Source organism: Lutra lutra, chromosome 15, assembly GCF_902655055.1.
Source record: "Lutra lutra chromosome 15, mLutLut1.2, whole genome shotgun sequence".
In the NCBI taxonomy this organism is placed as follows: domain Eukaryota; kingdom Metazoa; phylum Chordata; class Mammalia; order Carnivora; family Mustelidae; genus Lutra; species Lutra lutra.
Genome location: NC_062292.1, coordinates 45,238,480 through 45,256,853, shown reverse-complemented (window position 1 = coordinate 45,256,853; position 18,374 = coordinate 45,238,480). Strand labels below are relative to the sequence as shown.

Here is an 18,374-nt window from a genome sequence, read left to right as displayed (position 1 = left end):
GGTCGATGCCCAGGGCGGCCTCCGCAGACCGGGACCCACCCACCAGCTCTGCGGGCATTAGCCAGGAGAGGATTGGCAACTTGACTTCACTCACGTGCCCCGACACAAAACCTTTAGATACCTACTAACTCTTGTGGACATCTTCACAGGCTGGATCGAGGCATTCCCCACTACTAGGGAAACAGCGGATGTGGTGGCTACAATACTCATCAAGCACATCATCCCGAGGTTCGGATTGCCCCGGACCCTCCAGTCAGACAACGGACCCGCCTTCATCTCCAGTGTAACCCAACAGGTAGCTGAGAGCCTCAACATAACCTGGAAACTTCACATCCCATACCACCCACAGTCATCGGGTAAGGTAAAGAAGGCCAACAGGCTGCTCAAAGCCCCTCACCAAACTTACCCTAGAAACCCGCCTTTCCTGGCCCACACTTCTGCCTCTGGCTCTCACCAGACTCCGGGCTACGCCCTGAGGGCCTTCGGGCTTAAGCCCATTCGAATTACTATATGGCCGGCCCTTTCTTATAAATCACAGCCTTCCGGCCATTTCCCCCGCCTCTTTTATCCTAGCTACCTTACCTCACTCTCCTCCGAGCTCTCTCTCTCTCTTTTTTTTTTTTTTTAAGATTTTATTTATTTATTTGACAGAGAGAGATCACAAGTAGACAGAGAGGCAGGCAGAGAGAGAGAGAGGGAAGCAGGCTCCCCGCTGAGCAGAGAGCCCGACGCGGGACTCGATCCCTGGACCCCGAGATCATGACCCGAGCCGAAGGCAGCGGCCTAACCCACTGAGCCACCCAGGCGCCCTCCTCCGAGCTCTCTTAAGGGCCCACGCCGACACTATCATCCCAGCCCCAAGCGACCATGCTTCCGAAGGGGATATACGAGATCTATCTCCTGGGGACCAGGTCCTTCTCAAAGCTTGCGGCCAGGCTCCTTACAAACCCGGTGGACCGGGCCTCATACGGTCGTCCTTACCACCCTAACTGCTGCGAAACTGTTGGGGCACTCTGCATGGGTACATATCAACAATCTCAAACGGGCACCCACAGATACTGATTGGACTTTCCAGATGGCAGGCCCCACCAAACTCTGCTTGGTTAGGGCCCCTGCTCATATTCCTTCTAATCCAGACAAACCAGGCGGAACCATGTGAGTCTAGCTGCATGAGGGATTCAGGTACCTCTCGCTATTTTTCGGCCTTTACTTATATGCCTGCAACCTGCTACCAGGGAAAGGAACCAACAACCTGTACATATGACCAGAAAACCTATTGGGTCTCTGACCTCGTGACAGCCAAACGCGGTATTGCCCCCTGCAACATCTACCCCAGGTCTGGAAAAGTTTGCTGGACCTATCTGGGTCATGTCGGTCTCTCTGACGGGGGGCGGGGGCGGGGGGTGTCCAGGACCAGGCTAGCCGCGAACACACTAAAACAGTGGTCACGGACCTGACTAAACGACTCCAAACCCCCAGTGACCCGGTCTATAAGGGCATCAATCTTGGTAGCATACAAAAAGTCCCTGCCACCGAACAACTGACAGTGGTCCTCCTGAACTCTAGTTACAACCTATGGTGAAATGTGTCGAAGAACGGTGACAGTGACTGCTGGATCTGTTTCCCTTTTTCAACACGTTCCAACATTGTAGGGGTACCCCTCCCTATTGACTGGCCACTCCCCAACTCCACGACCACAAATAATACGGTTCATATCGGCCCCATTGGGGGAAACATACCTATTATTAATGTGTCCTCCCCCCTTACCGCAGCTGCCAACATCACTAACTCCTCCATCCCATACTGTACACCCTCGGGAATATTTCTCTCATGCCCTCAGGAAACTTATCGCTGCCTGACCACTAATGACTCCCTAGGCTGTATATTCATTCTACTACCTCCTTCTACCACCATCTACTCTGAATCCCAGCTGCAATCCATCCTATTCCCCCAACACCGTGGAGGAAGGGCTGCCTCCCTCCCATTCATAATAGGGGCAGGAATGGCCACAGGGGTGGCGACCGGAACAGCGGGGATAGGAACTTCCATAGACTTTTATTGCAAACTCTCCCAAGCCCTGAATGATGACATGGAACGGGTTGCTGACTCCCTCACAGCCCTACAGATGCAAGTTACCAGCCTGGCGGCCTTAGCTCTACAGAACCGACGGTCCTTAGACCTTCTGACCGCCGAAAAAGGGGGGACCTGCCTATACTTAAATGAAGAATGTTGTTACTTTGTTAACCAATCAGATATAGTTACCTCCAGGATTAAAGAACTCAGGGATCGGATTCAAGCATGGCGGCGAGACATGTCCTCCTGGGGCCTGGACCCCTACCCCTGGGTAACCTGGCTGCTCCCTTTGGTGGGACCTGTATGCATAATCCTCCTTCTAGTCTCAGTTGCTCCTTATCTTTTCCGATGCTTGCAGGGTCGCCTACAAGAACTTGCCCGAGTGTCTGTCAATCAACTCCTCCTCCAGCCCTACTCTCGCCTGCCCACTTCCGACTACCCCTATGACGATGCCCCCTGTCAGCAGGAGGTAGCCAGAACTGAGTCAACGCCCCTGGCACCATTATATTAAGCAAAAGGTCGGAATGTTGGGCTGGCAGAAAGGGCTACTTAAGATGGCGAAAGTTCCCGCCACAAGACCTGAGCTGGGACAGGAGAACAAAGGCCCAAGCAGGAATCTGAGACCCCCGCCCCGGGCTCCTGTGGACCAATGGGATCCCGACGAGCAGGCGAAGTATCTGAATAAGGGAAACTTGCCAAAAGACCCCCTGAGCTCCCCTCGAGACCCCTGAAAAGCCCCCTCCTCCCTGCCTTAGGCGCGACTTCCGCCACTCTGCTTTCCAGAGTCGCGGAACCTCGCCCGAGGGTGCCCACCTCCTCCCGGCGCAACTTTCCTGGCTCCCCTCCTCCTGAGCCCTGAAACTTCGCCGGAGAGGGCCTTTAATAAATCTTGCCTTGCACCCACTTTGCCTGGTGTTGTGTTTATCTCGCCGGAAAAACTTTACAAAGATGGGACAGCAGAGACGGGGTGGTCTCCAGGAGGGCTTGCCCGGAGAAAGCACGCTCAACCAGGCTTCGGAGGTGAGGGAGTGAGGCAGAGAATTGGGTGTCAGCAGCGAGGCATTCCAGGGGAACAGGTGCTGAGGGCCAGAGGTATGAGGAGAGGACCCACCAGGGATCAGGCTGGAGAAGCGCGGGTTGGTGGCCTGAAGCCCTGTGTGGTGACAGATCAAGTTTCATTGGCCACCCTCCATGAGGTCACTCCTCTGTGTGGACACACTCTAGTCCCAGCTGGACAGCACAGCCCTTGTTTCATTGTGGGGCGACACAGGAGCCTGGCGGGCTCTTGAGGGGAAGAGGAAGCCTGGAAGAGGCCACAGCACATTTTCCCGAGCGGCTCTGAGAAGTCCTAGAAACAGAAGTGGCAATCCAAAGGCAGGACAAGGGCCAAAGGTGGGAGGAGCAGGTCTTTGATGGCAGCTCTCGGGGAGAAAGCTCACGTCCACCTTCTACAAAGCGAGGCCGCGTGTGTGGTGGGAAGGACAGGAACTGACCATTAGGGAGGTGGGAGTCCCCACTCTGCCCCTGCTCTGCATGACCTGCACCACCAGCCTTCCATCTGTGCTCTGCAAGTCCCCCTCTCCTGCAAGTTCCTTTTTCCCAACCTACTGGGTCTTGACCTTGAGCTAGTCACCCGACCTTTCTCAGACAGTTGGTGTAAGAGCAAAATGAGATTCAGTACCCACTACCAGGTGTGCCCTGAACACATCCTTGTTGCTTCTCCTGTCCCTGTGTGGCTTGAGCCTGTCTGTCACGGCTGCCTCACGTGTCCGCGCCGCAAAGGAAAGAAGGGCGAGGGCGGGTGGGTGTACTCCCCACGCTGCCCCATTGGTGAGGGGCTGAGAGACCAGGTCTCAGAGCCCTGTTTCATGCCTCCTTCACCAGTCAGCTCTAGCCAGGAGCGTTGGGTGGGGAAGGCAGCCAGACCTGGCACTGTTCCCCCAAGGACTGGGGATAGGAGCCACAGGAGCAGCCCGAGCCACTGAGGGAAACAACACAGTGCCACCAAGCGTTTGTCTTTCTTGGTGTGGAAAAACACTTCCTTCATTCTCTTGATTCTCCAAGCCTCTGCCGTAAGCTTCACTGACATACAAGAAGCCATCGAAAGGGAACCCCATCATCTTCTCCCCCCACATCCTCTGCCTGCCTTGCCTCGCAGCTGCTTTCCCTCCACTGAGTCAGAAGCATCTCCTTCCGCCGCCATGGCCAGCCCTTCCATTTCTGTTCTGTGATTCACCCTCTCCAGCACATTCCTTCTTCCCATCCTACTGGCTCCTGTTCGTGAGCGAATATGCCTCAAGAGACCCATTTTATATAGGGGCGCCTGGGTGGCTCAGTGGGTTAAAGCCTCTGCCTTTGGCTCAGGTCATGATCTCGTGGTCCTGGGATCGAGCCCCGCATCGGGCTCTCTGCTTGGCAGGGAGCCTGCTTCCTCCTCTCTCTCTGCCTACTTGTGATCTCTGTCAAATAAATAAATAAAATCTTTTTTTTAAAAAAGAGAGACCCATTTTATTTATTTATTTTTAAAAGATTTTATTTATTTGACACAGGGAGAGAGGGAACACAAGCAGGGGGACGGGGAGAGGGAGAAGCAGGCTTCCTGCCGAGCAGGGGGCCTGATGCTGGGCTGGATCCCAGGATCCTGGGATCATGACCTGAGCCAAAGGCAGACGTCCAAGGATTAAACCACCCAGGTGCCCCAAGGCCCATCTGAAATACAAACACCTGGCCCCTTGCTCCCTCCTGAGACTCCCCATTCAAAACCGGGTCTTTGCATAAGCTGCCAGGACTTGCAGCAGCGGCCTCCCAACCCACTCCAATCCAACCCATTTCCCATATACTGAAAGCTCCACGTCACCAGAGAATTAGCATCTCTAGCTGGCCTCCTCTTACCCACTGGCACCAGACACCTGAGCTTCCCTCCTTCTTAGAACATCTTTCGGTTGGTGTCTGTGACAGTGTGCTTTCCCAGCACCTACCTGTCACCTCTCCCTCTGTCTGTGCTGGCTCCTTTCTCTCTACTGGATTTCTAATTACTGGGACCTTCTTTTTTTCCATTTACACATTCTTGCTGGGAATTTCATGGTTTGAATATATACATAATAAAAGAGATCCTGAATTTCTTTGCAGGTCTGATCTGTCCCTAAATCCCCATATTCATTATTCAAGAGTCTATTTGATATTTCTATTTGGACATCTAGTGGTCATTTCTGCTTTACCGAATTCTTGATGAACTGTCCTACTCCTCCCCCAGGCACTAAGGACCTATTATTACATTGTTTCACTTTCCAAGTCCCGTTTGGCTTATCTGTTCTCCCTCACACCAGAAAGCTCCATTATCTGTTTCTCCGGCCTCATATTGTACAACAGCGCTTGGCACACAGCGAGGCTTAGAGTTTGTTGACTGGCTGATGAATGAGTCTTTGGCACATGCACTATGCCAAGGTGGCTAACAGAATAAAAAGAAGCTTCTTGTATCTATTGAGAGAGACATTTAGAGTAGATACTCATTAAGGCCATTTCCTAAATTCAGATCCCCCTGATCTCCTTTTGGGGTTGCTATCTGGGTCTGTTTTCAACTGTGTTCATTGTCACTCACTTCCATCAAGCTCCCCTCTGAATATAGAAAGTGAATTAGCGGACCCTCCACGGTAGCCCGCCCTTGCCTTTAGGCTCTCTAAAAAGGCTCGTTGGTCCTCTGCCCACAGCTTATAAACCAGCTCCATCTGCCAGGTCAGCACCTACACTCAGGGGTGGAGAACTCCCCCAGAGCACGGGGGGCAGGACAGCCTCACCTTTGATTTCTCCAAGACCAAGGGGCCAGCAATTGAAGCTCAAGAAGGAGCTCTACTACTAAAATGAAGGAGGGGGAAGAGAGGACAGGTTGGAAAGGCATGAGACAGATGGAAGGGATGGACTTTAGGGCATGGTGTCTGGTCCGGGGCTTGGGGTAGGATTCCTCGTTATCACCATTGAACACCGGGAGACCCCTTGGAGAGGAGAGATCTGATCCCAACCCGGGGCTTTTGGTATTGGAAAAAGCCCAGTAAAAATAAGCGTAAGCCCTCGGATGCATTATCAGTTGCTACCTTTGGATAGCTTCACCCTTGACCTTATGATCTGCTAGAATCAAAATCTAAAGGCAAGAAAGCATTTCCTATGTCTCCCCACCGCCCCCCACTCAACACCAACAAGCATAGAGTTCAGCTCTTCTCCCAGACGCGAGGGCATCCAAAGGCAGGATGACTCAGGGCTTGGCTTGTGGAAGAAATACAACCTTCAGTCACCCTTGGTTGCGGCTGGCAAAACCTGCGAGCAACTGGACAGGCCCCACTCTCCCAAGTGGGGAAATCTGACCAGCGACAGAAATGAGAACGGTCCTCCCTGAAAACAGGGTGGGTGCATTCTGTGGAGGAAATGGTTCTCATGGCAACAGACTGCCCAATGGGGAGCTAGAAGACTTTCTACAAAACCTCGTAGGTTTCACACTTGCGGTGACTGGAAACGCTGCGGGGGGGAAATGCACATTCTAGAAGCACTTGTGCCGTGCCTCGCTGGGAGGGAGAAGGTGGTTGGCTCCTGAGGTCACATTTCTCCTGTTGCCAGCAGGGCTCTCTCGCCACAGACCAATCCAAATCCCTCCTGGGCAGCTGGACTCCTGGGTTGGAGATCTCAGGGGGCAGAAAGGGGATATGAACTGGCAGCATCGAAACCTAAAAACGTATTTTATTTCGAAGTTGTGCTTTGGATTTTCCCCAATCCAACATCTGTTGAGTGACAGTCTTAGGTTCACACAAAGCATCTCCAAGCATACATACAATATTCCAGTTATCAACACTATTTTAAAGAATATACCATTTTACACAAACGTGACATACAAGTCAGACGCCACAACATTGCAATTCCCTGGAAGATCTAAGCTTCTCTTCTGCACGTGGGGTACACACACCAGCCCTTCCAGTGGTCCATTCATCCTGTTGCTGGCGTCATCTCTCCTCATCTCCTTGGGGAGAAACCAGGGCGCCCTGAGGAGGTTGGCTGAGACCAGTGTTTCCAGCTGACGGGCTGCTGGCTACAAACTCCTCTCTTCCAGATAGGGATGCTGGTAGCCCCATCCCGCCTCCGATCCCCCAAAGACTGACCCGAGTCCGCACCAAGAGAAGGATCAATGCCTCAAGGGGCGGAGTGGGGCTCTCTGAAGCATCATGCTGGTTGAGGCAAGCAGATCTGAGGAAGACTGGTCTCCCTAGGCCCTGGGTGGCCAGCTCCTTTTGGCTTTTCGGTGTAAAGATCACAGTGTGCAGCCTGAATTCCAGTTGGCCGCAGGAGCTCTGCCGAGAAGGACTCTCCTTCTGTGGGTTCCTAGTCCCCTCGACAGGTCGGTCTCACAGGTGTCAGGAGCACCAGAGAGGGGAAGACAACGTGGCTCCCAGAGCTGGGGGAAGTAGGTGGCTGCTCACACACTGTCCAGTTCATGAGGCAAATCAGCAGAGGGACACTGACCAAGGGGATGGTGGACACAAGTCATGTACAAGGGCCGCAAGAGAAATAAGGCAGGAACAACCAAAGGGGTCCAAAGCTTTGTCATTCAGAAAGCTTTGCTTTGACTTTCTCAGAGAGGAGTTTGCTGGGAGGAGGGGGAAAGGGCAGGTGTGGGTCCCAGTGTTGATTGGTTGGAGCAAAAGGAATGTAAAGTGAAGGGCAGGGCTTCCATTTTCATTAAGGAAACAGATCCTTCGGTCTGAAAGCCCCTGTTGGCTCAAGACCTGGGCAAGTCCATGTGACAGACGACCACAGGCCAGAGAACAGAGCAACAAAAGCCAAGAACCCAGAGGCCTGCGGGTCACTTCTCACAGGCTGACTCACTCGACTGAAGGAGTTCTTCCTTTCTCCTTTCTAGCTCTTGGGGTGGTCGTCCTGGTGTGCCAGGTTAGCCTTTAGTGATTAGCGATGTCCTCCAAAGCTGCTCTTTCTTTCACCCAGAATGAGGAAAATCCTACCACTTTCCACAGCACCAACTGCCAACTTCAGAAGATTCAAAAAGGATCTTGTAGGCTAAACATAAGGAAAATCAGATTTTCCTATCTGAATGGCAACCTACCCCCTCTCTTGATCTATAGAAAATAAGGCTAAAAGCATAGCTTTAAAGCCAGAAGATAAAAAGGAATGAGCTTCAGCTTTAACTGAAGGAGTTGTCTGAGACTCATGAAACGGGGTGGGACAGTCCCCAGCCCTGGTACTGCCAGGACAGCATGAAGCCAGGGAAGCTGGGACCAGGGGCACCAGGTTTAGAGATCAGATTGAAGTAGGCAAGGGCATCATTTCTGCTTTTTTGGGAGGAGAACCAGAAAAAAGGCCAACAGAAGGCCAAAATATTCAGTATCCAATTTTTTATTTGTTAGATTCCGGTCTCGGGAAGACTTTAGAGCCCACAGAGCCAAAGCTCTCTTAAGTGTTCTTATTTGGGGGGGGGGGGGGACCAGGTTTTAAGGAGTAATGTCTCTCTTTAATCTAACTAGGGCTCTCCAAGCCCCTGTTGGTCCCTGAAGAGAGATCTTACAGAATAACCAAACCAGAGGGGTGAACTTAGGTTATATTTTCATTTGGGAACAATCTGGGGGTTAGCAAAGCTGAATTTAATTTTTGAATAAGATAATGAATTTTGTCTTAAATGCCCAAAAACAGTGGAAGGACCTATTTCTCACCTTTTCCAAACCTGCCATAAACACAGTAAAACTCTCTTAAGACTCTTTACCCTAAAAGGAACCAGCTATAAAACTGTCTTATACAGGAAAGTGTCTTAAATGGAAAATGGCCCATCAGAGACAAAGACAGGAACCTGGGAAATGTCTATACATTCAGAAAAACTTCAGAAGTTCTATAAAAAGACTGGGTTGTATTCTTAGAGGATGGAGGAGAGCAAAAGCAAACACCAATGACCAGTTCATACCAACAGAGAGAAGACAGAGAGAAAGCTCCCAACCCCAGACAGATTACAGGATCCAGTCGCATCCTGCTCAATTTTTTATGATGGAGAGATTTCAAAGGCTAGGTTCTCTGGCCCAGACAGAACAAGATTTATAACAGAAACAGAGACCCCTGGTGGCTCTTGTGTGAACTGCCACAATAAGTTACAACGGGACCAGGAGAGGCTCCACATGCCAGAGACTAGAAAAAAAACGTGTGTGTGTGTGTGTGTGTGTGTGTGTGTGTGTGTGCGTGTGCGTGTAAAACGAAGAATGGACTATATATGGTTCTCTATAGTCAGTACCCAAAACAAGGTGCCACTGAGAGCTGGCTTTCAGCAGCCAACCATCTGGTCAGGCATCCCCTGTGTCTGAGGGGACGGAGACGTGAGCCCGTGTCCTCGTGACTCGCCGTGCCAGATTTCACAGTGACCTGATAATGGAAAAACCTATCTCTGGCTAACCTAAGAACAGTATGTACTGCAGCTGGCTGGATTACGATGACGGGGAGAAGCAGAGGGCAGTGGGAAGGGCAGGGCAGGGTGATAATGAGGGCTTCATTCTCAAGGTTTTGGGTGATGGGAAGGCTAATTCCTGCAAGAACAACTTAGAATCTAATTTTCAACTGAAGTCCCCAAGCTAGTTAAATAGGAAGATTTTTTTAATAACAGTCCCTCCAGTCCCCTTGTCTAGAACAATTAAATTACATCCCTCAGACAGTACAAGACTTGTCAGTGGACTGTGGGGAAGATGATGAGTTGACACCAGGGCTAGTGGCGTTTGTTTTGGGGAAGACCGTGGGCTTGGGTCGTGTGGCTGGCGGCTTGACTGGGGCAGCCATCTTGACTGACTTGACAGGCCGGAAGGCGCAGGCGATGTCCCCAGCAGTGCTGGCACTGCGCTGGAAGGCGGGCTCGGGGTCCTTGAGGAGCTGGGTGTGCAGGGGACTGGAGGGCTCCGATGTGGGGGCCACCACTGGGGAGGTTTTGAGGGGCTCCAAGGTGTCCAGAACCACATCAGGAGTGTGCTTGACACTGCTCTGCCGCTCGAGCTCCCGCAGCTCGTTCAGGGCAGAGTTCATAGTTGCCTCAATATCCTGCAAAACAGGAAAGAGGAGGTGAGGCCGGTGGAAGGAGAAGTCCCCAAGGATCCTATTTCAACAGCATAGGCCAAATCACGAAGAAACCAACTGGAGGGAGATGTCCAGATTATTTTACTTGGCCAAAATCCTTAGACATATGAATGTTCAGAATGTGGGGAAGGAGAAAAAAGGGATTTTCATTATCAGGAGATATTTTTTTTCTTCCTTTAGAAAAGAGTGGTGGAGATGTCATTTTAAATCGAGTCCTCAGGTTTTAGAGATATGCACTGAAATAATTCTGGGTGAAATGACATATAATCCAGGGCGGGGGATTGCTGAAGTAAGAGTGGCTAGGAGTCTGGTCACGAGTATGTGGGATTTATTATCTGATTCTCTCTACTTTTGTGTATGCTTGGTATTGTACATAATAAACTATTTCTTACTAAGTGGTGGAGATTAAGTATGATCTTTGTTTTCTTGGCTTCAAAGCCAAAGGTTGAGAAGGGTCAAGGGCTGAGGAAAGGTTCCAGAACCCTCGCCCTGAAGATACATCAGGACACCTCCCCCCGACCCCTTCACCCACCCCTACCCCACCCCACCAGAGAGCCCAATTTGAGGAAGCCATTTCCCTCTACCCATCACCACGAGAGGGGACAGAAGAGCGACCAGGAGGGGGAGCCAGAGCCCGCACAGGTGAATCACCTCCCGGGGGCCACAGTGGAACCACCCAGCTCTCAGGAAACAGCAGAACCAAAGACCCTCTGTCCACAGCCAGCTGCCCCTCAGGGAGACCTCCCAGCTCCCTCCCCACCTCTCCACACACTTGTGTCCGGCACCCCCAAACCACCACAGGGCTTTTCCTTGGAATCAGGCTCACACATTAAGATGACATGTTCCAAGCCAAGGCCCTGGTTAAGGCCCTTACAGGGTGAGCTATGCTTTCTGTTGACGGTGATTTTCACTCATCCCTATGATGTTCTCAAACCATAAAAATGCTCAGGAAGAACCCCATCATCTCCTCAGTCCTGCTCTGCAGCAGAGTCTGTACCGGGAATGTATTCTAGCTTCGTCTTAACACCTGGCTCAGGAGGGAGCTGGGAGGATTCCCACGGTGCAAGGCAGATCGCAGCCACGAGCTTCAGCAGGCGCGCAGGAGGAGAGGGCTAGCATAGCAAGACATCGCAGGCCCGCTGCTTAATACTATGCTTGCCAGGTACACCTTCCCTAAGCAGAGCATCCCAATTAAGCCAATAGAGACCGGATGCAGCCTCTATTGCCCCCTGGAAGATGGGGCAAGAAGAATCTCAACTCAGTTGAAACATAGGAGGGCAGCGGGGAGCCCTTTGCTCCTACCTGGTCTAATGAAAATTATAGAGTTGGGAGAGGCGTCTGAGTGAACTGCCTGCAGCGACCCCGGAAGTCGGATTTTTAGAGGTGGGGCAGGATCGCTAATAGTCCACGGAAAACAGAGACTTGTCAGTGTGGTGCTTACGTGGAAGGAAGACCCCATAACCAGGGAGCTCACCACCACTGCACCTGGGGACTGGGGCTGGAAACCCTTCGGTTACCTGCGCCCCCCGTGGACCCAGGAGCTGTCGGTGGTCTTCCACCTCCCATTAGAGACCAGGGATCAGCCGCAGGGAGCGGGACCGGGGCGCGGCAGCGGTGACAGAAAAAGATGGCCAGCACTACATCTGAGCCTTGACACTCGCGCAGCTTCACGAAACCCTACCAGGCTCTCGAAACCCGAAACTTAGGCAGAATGGACCTATCAAAAGACTCTAATGTGTTGCTTTAAAAAAAGTACAAGCCTCGAGAGCCTGTACGTGAGTAAAAAGTCTGAATTCTTTTATTCTGTCTTCGAATTCTTGGGGAGAGTGGGATAGACGAATTATGCAGAGAGCTGCCTTCTCGGGTCCAGACGTCCAGCAGCCTCTGAACTCGGTATGTGATGCACAGACTTCTGCGGTTTCAAGGCCCGTAAATTAATTTATGTTAATTAACGTAATTAACATGGTGCTATGTGGGCACAACAAACGGAGATGTGCCAGCCGGGCGTCCAGAAGCCCGGCCCCACCTTACCTGGGCAATGACCTCAGGGTCCACGGGCCGATGGTTATTGAAGCTCTTTGACCTCCCTGCTGTCACTGTCTTTCGGATCTGTGGACTGTCCAGCCGATTCTTCAGGGACGAGTGGCGGCTGATGGAGTTGAGGCTCCCATGCCCACTGATGGAACACTTATCTGGCCCTTCCTTGGGGAGACTCTGGCTCATGATGGGCTGGGAAGATGGGCGGCAGCTAGCCCCCACCCCCGGGGTGGCCGAGTCAGTCAGGGAACTGCTCAGCCCATGGCTGTCGCTCCGAAATGCTTTCCGGATACTCCCAGATTCTGGCCTCTTCCTTTGCCTTCAATCACAAACAGAAAGGGCAGCGTGATCAGGGAGTCCTGGCCCCGAGGAAGCTGGGGCAAGAGTGAGAGAGGGGCAGGTGTTGGCATCCATGACTTCTGGAAGAAGAGGGACACAACGGCACGTTCTCTCCTTGGCCTCACCTTCCCTTGCTTTCTATGTGTCTCTGGTCCCCTGCCACCCCCAACCTGGGCAAAGCAGAAACAGATACTTACTTGGTGGTCTTGGGCTTTGAGTTCTGGAGATGTAAGGTGCTACCAGGAAAAATGTCTGATTGAGTTAAAGTTTCTAATGGAAGACAGATTCACAGAAAGGCCCCCTCCATTACCTGTTTTGAACAGAAACCTAAGAAACCTATCCAGGTAGGAGAAAAGTTCTCACCATCACCAAGAAGGCAAGAGGAGAATTGGTTTTTCCAAATTTTAGCATGTTTCTTAGTCCAAGCACAAGATTGTGATCATTTTGGACTCAGGTAAGAGGCTGTTGTTGCTTCTTGGGCAGACATGGAAGAGAGTACTTTTCAAGAGGCTGCAGTGTGGCAGGGTCAGGGCCAAGTTTGTGCCTTTTCTTAGGGTGGAAATACATCTACGTGACCCTAAGTCACCCAGTACTGGGCTGAACCCTGGCGCTGCGTGAGCTTCCTTCAGCCCTCTGAGACTCTCCCACAAGATGGCCTGGCGGAATCCTAGTAGCATGGGTGTTGCCTACTGCCGAACAATTTCATTTTTTTCCTTGGAATTAGGTTCACAAGGATCTAATCTAAGAAGAAATCCAACTTCTGGTTTGGGCTGGCAGCCGGGCAGCTCTGATCTCGAAACCACTAAGGGCCACAAAGGAGGTGGAGGAAGGGAAGGGGTGGGACTGAAGGTGGAGTGCTGGTCAATGTGGCCGAGCCAGTGTCCTAAGCCAGTCCTGGTCCTGTTCACTGGTCATTTCTTCTCCATGCGCTCCCTGCAGCTGCCCACTTGGGTCATTAAGCCCTGGGTGTCAGCCACTCTTGAGCAGAAAGAGGATGTTCTCAGAGTCTTATAAGGCCCGGCCAAAATGGCTCTTCCTGGGTACCCCAAGCCAAGGGCAGGCAGAAGCAATCACTCCCTCTTCTGTTCCTCTGTTCCTTCGGGGCTTCCGATGGTGCTGCTTTTTAGCTACCTGTCCATACAGCCTTTCCTTTGCTGGACTGAGTGCCGAGGCCCCAGTACCACCTTATTCATCTCTGAATAACCAGCACGGGCGCTCGGCACAACAGGGAGCCCTCACTAAATGTGTGAAATTAAATCGAACGCCACACCCAAATAACTCTTTGCTGATTTCCTTTTTCCACTTGAGGATCGCTGACTCACAGAGCTCAAACCGCTGAGGAGACAGCTTATGGAGTGGCTGGTGTGGGCCAGGTCTCTGGTCAGGCCCCGGGGACAGGAGGAGAGGAAGGCAGAGCTGCTGGTTTCAAGATGCTCAGCCTGGTGGGTTATCCAAGTGCGGCCTCGGTCCTGGGAGAGACTAAAACTGCTGTGGGAGGACAGGACGTGGGCACCTAACTCAGGTCCCAAGGACCTTGGGGGTGGCAGATGGCTTTCCCCAAAGAGGTCAATCCTTGGGCTACGATTTGAAGGGAGAGGAGGAGCTGATCCGGGAGGAAGGGGGCAGCAGATGCAAAGGTCCAGGGGTGTGAGAGAACCTGGGGCCTGGGAAAGGAGAGACGTGTGGGGCAGGCAGGGAGGCTGGCAGAGCAGAGTCACTCCTCAGGGCAAGCACGGCCGGGAGCTGCCACTGGCCCACCGACTAGCTGGAGCCCGTGTCCTCTGAGAACCCCATCCTGACGTCACCAGGTAAGGAGCTCAAGGGAACCGCCCTGACTTTCCACCTGGTGTTCATCTTTTGACTATATCAGCTATTATCCTGTACAATTTCTTGGTACAGATGGCATCAAATATCTGATGGCTTAGAAACATGTACCTAACTAATTATTTAACTCTCCCTCCACCAACCCCGCCTTGGTTTCTGGGTTAAGGAGAGGCTTACAACCTTATGATGATAGGCTTATAATTAACACAGGCTTGTAAATAAATAAGAAAATGTGATTAGTCCACAGTTACTTTTTACTAGCTCGGCCCTCCCAGCGGGGCACTGGGCTGGAGGGAAATAAATAAATTCCTTGTTCTTTTTTACTGGTCTGCCTTAAATCATACCTATGCTAAGTGAGCTGAATCAGCGACTTCACTAACTTGAGGGCCAAAGATGGAAAAGAGCCACGTGCCCCAACCACTCCCCGTGCTACCGGCTGGTTGGAAGAAAGCCAAGAGATCCGGGCGAGCTGGTGCAGTTTAAAAACAACAAGCATCTTTTATTCTCCTTCCAGTTTTAGTGTCCAGAGGCTATGGTTAACAGGTTTCCAATGTGCCAATCATTTCATTCCTCCAAAGCCAGAGGGGAATAAAAACTGTACATCATCTGCAATCCGTATTCATCAGGAAGGCCCTGGGGCTTGTCATCCCGCTGGCACTGGGCCAAGTTTCAGGGTCTGGCGGAAAGAGGTCTGCAGGCTTTGGGACTTGGTGTCTGGCCCCTTGAGATGAGATTAGTTCTCCAATAACCTGAATGTCTCTAGGGGAGGCAGCAGCGCACGGGCGTGGAATCCCTCTAGCCGGCCAGATCGGGTGTGGGTGGAGTTAAGACCCTGGGATGGGGCTCACAGCCGCAATGAAAGCTGGGGCCAGAGTTAAGAGCCTGGCGGACAGGGATGGGAATCTGCAAAGGGACTAACAGGGGACGATGACACAGGGCTAAAGCAACAGGGAAAACACGGACAATTATTTCTACTGGTATGAAAGGGCAGAAGGGCGCTGGGGGTTAGGCAATGATGAAAGAGTTCAGGACAAAGCTTTCCTTGGGGGGGCGGGGGCAGGCAGAGCGGTCTCCTTTCCTTGATGGGGCGAATGCCAGACAGGGCAAGAAACAGACACGTGGTCTCTCAGTAAACCCCTCTGGGGTCATGTGAGCCTAGTGGAAGACACATGCAAAGTTGGATCTTTGGACAGAAAAGGAAGGGCCAGGAAGACAGCAAAGACTATTATTTGGGGAAGAATTGGAAAAGAGAAGGCACCTCTGAGAAACAGTGCAAAACCAAGTTGCATAAAGGGACCAAAGCTTTGGTCAAGTTTCCATCATCGGCTGGGGCCCTACCGGAGCTGAGGGACACTGCACGAGCCCAGGGTGGGGCAGCCTTCCACAGCAGGAGCCTGGGATCTGCAGGCAGGGCCTGGGGAAGCTTCCTCAGCCCTGTCCGCCCTGCAGCAGCAGTGAGCACATGCAGTGTTAGGCCGGGCAGGGAGGTGCGGCACAGGCTTGGAGAGGGGCATGAGGCCGGAGGGCGAGGCTAGGTGTCACAAGGCATTCAGGGGGAGCAGAAAATGAAAAGCAGAGCTTACTTGTTGATGTTTGCAAGATAAATATCGGCTACATGACCCCCACTGGGACAGCTGGCCCCCGCTCTGGCTGTCACCTTTTCTTCAGGTGGCTCAGAAATGACCTCAATGTCAGACTTGGGGCTGGACCTCTCCACGACACCGTCCTCGCTGGGGGAGAAGGGGCAGGCAGGCAGGGAGGAGGGGAAAACAACAACAACACAAAAAGCGGTGTTAAATCGGCGAGATGGCCCCCCACACACACGCGACCCCCGCGACAGCTCTGAGGCAGCAGTGACACCTGGCTGGGCTAGCTCTGCGCGCAGAGGCAAGGAAAGCTAAGGGTCTTCGGAGGGTCATTAAATAAATATAAATAATCCCGCTGCGTTCTGTGGGATGCTGTGCGGCCGCCACAAGGCTGAGCTAGAGGACACCTGGATTCGAGGCCTCTGCCTTCGACCCCCTCGCTGCTTTCCCGGGACGGCTGTGCCAGGGCAGCCTCCTGGAGAAGGAGGCTGCCAGTCCAGAGTGCGGTTTATCTGTTGAGGTCCTGAGCACTGAGGGCCAGGACAGGCTGCTCTGTGCTGGCCCTGGAGATGCCGGCGTTGAGGCAGGACACCACCACACTCGGTCGTCGTGCATCGAGCCCCACTTATAGCGTCCAAGCCGGTCCCAGGTCATTCCACTGCTCTCCCGGCCCCTCTGGCTACTGATGACAAGGAAAGCCCCTTCTCCCCCACAATTCATCTTCTCTCGGTCCCGTAGTGAAGTCATAATGCTAAATTTGGGAGGGTCCTGTCCACGCACAGATGGCCACCAGGTTTGCGATGTTATCAACAGAGGGAGGATCTCCCTGCAGAACGAGCCGGGGAGAGGCTGGGAGGGTGCAGACTCACTCAGGATATCAACCTTTAAAAAATAATATTAAGGGAAGGACTAAAAACACTGACAGTATCAGCATCGCATCCAAGGGCAGGGAGTCGGGGGCAGAGGCAGGGCAAAGGGGCAAGGAGGCAGGCTGGGGCTGCGGGGGTGGAGGGAATCACGGGGGCGGGGGGAAAAGTGCTCCTGCCCCAGAGACTTTGCTTTAAAGGGCAGGGAGCCACCCGACAGCCCAGCTGATGAAGTCTCTCTGGGCCCGGTTCCCATTCCCTTTGCTCCCCGAAGCCCTCTCCCCTCCTCTCCCTGTCTTTCCCCACGTCAACCTCATCTGGATTAAATGAACTGGCTCGTTTCCACCAGGCCGCTTAAGCTAGATGTCTCCTAGAAAAGCAACGCATCATTTTCATTTGCAAGTGGAAAAGCGCCATCAGCGGCCCAACTGGTTGGGATGAGCATAGTTTGGGGTTTTTTTGTTTTGTTTTTAAAAATAAAAGAAGTAAAAACGTTTTCCCACTCTGAGCTTTCCAGAACGGAAATGTAAGTGGTCAAACTATAACCCCTCATTATCACTCATCAGGTTTAAGTGTGGATGAGCAGGAGTGCTAGGAAGTTTCCAAAATGACTAGCGGGGTGGTAGGTGGGTGGGGAGCGACTCGCAGGGGGAAAAGATGAAAAAACAGTCCTCCACGGAGTCTAGGTGGGGTCCTTCAGGGACAGGGTTGGCTTCCCCTGAGGGTCGGTCTCTCTCACCCTCCTATGGAGCCAGAAATAAAGTCTCTCTCCCACAGCGCAGCCGGGGATGCCTAGAGGGGCAGGGACCCAACGTACGTGTCTTGGACCACGATGTACTGATGGGGGATGAGTCCGTCGATGCCATTGTGCCGGCCTTCCCACCAGTCATCAGAAGCCCGCTGGTAAAGCAGCAGGGATGCCCCCTTCTTGAAGGACAGTTCTCGGGCTGTCCGGCCCACGTAGTCAAACTTGGCAATGGCCTCGATGGGCTCACACTCTGAGAAGGGCAGAAAAGAAGGAAACACATGTTGTTGGGACCCAGAGGCTCAGGAAACTGGGCGGAAAAGCCCAATTAGCTGAACTTACACTGGTGGGAAGATAACCCGGTGTGAGAACTAAGCCACGGAGGCTCGATGGCTGAGGCAGGGATCCCCGTGCAGACTGCACTGTCACCCCAAAAGCACGTGTGCGCCCTTTCCTGCCTTTGGTCATGCTGCTCCCCCCACCTGGAAGCTCCTCCTCTCTCATCTTCCTGACAAGTACATTGAGTCACAACTGAAACAGCATCATTAAAACACAAAACAATACAAAGAATACTTTATTCTCTCAGCAGTTTTCCGTGCAAAAACGAACCACACGTGCATGGCGGGAGTCTCGTCTTGCTTGGACACAGTGTGCCTCCTGGGAGAGCGCGTCACGCTGCCCAACAGACTGAGCCCCGCTCAGGGCAAATGTGAACTTCTTTGGTGCGTCCACAGCTCATAATGCCAAACCCTATCGCTGACCTTGTCCTGCTGCATTTATAAGCTCTTTTCTGATCATAAAATAACT

General features: G+C 52.5%; 1 protein-coding gene and 1 pseudogene across 9 annotated transcripts in view; one reads left to right on the top strand and one right to left on the bottom strand.

Moving 5' to 3' along the window:
* The first annotated feature begins 790 nt into the window (after positions 1 to 790).
* Positions 791 to 2,862, top strand: LOC125085961 (syncytin-1-like; annotated as a pseudogene).
* A 3,916-nt stretch (positions 2,863 to 6,778) lies between these two features.
* Positions 6,779 to 18,374, bottom strand: part of SRGAP2 (SLIT-ROBO Rho GTPase activating protein 2) — a 232,804-nt gene continuing 221,208 nt past the window's right edge. For 3 of the 9 annotated variants that reach the window (XM_047704932.1, XM_047704933.1, XM_047704938.1), the window contains 5 exons: positions 17,640 to 17,820; positions 15,954 to 16,100; positions 12,744 to 12,782; positions 12,202 to 12,526; positions 6,779 to 10,134 (listed from right to left, as the gene is read on the bottom strand). In XM_047704932.1, the coding sequence (XP_047560888.1) occupies positions 9,751 to 10,134; positions 12,202 to 12,526; positions 12,744 to 12,782; positions 15,954 to 16,100; positions 17,640 to 17,820 (1,076 nt within the window). In that variant the 3' untranslated portion in view covers positions 6,779 to 9,750. Of the gene's footprint in view, positions 10,135 to 11,472; positions 11,568 to 12,201; positions 12,527 to 12,743; positions 12,783 to 14,843; positions 15,285 to 15,953; positions 16,839 to 17,639; positions 17,821 to 18,374 lie in introns of those variants that run through there. The other 6 variants (XM_047704934.1, XM_047704935.1, XM_047704936.1 and 3 more) reach the window with 5 other exon arrangements.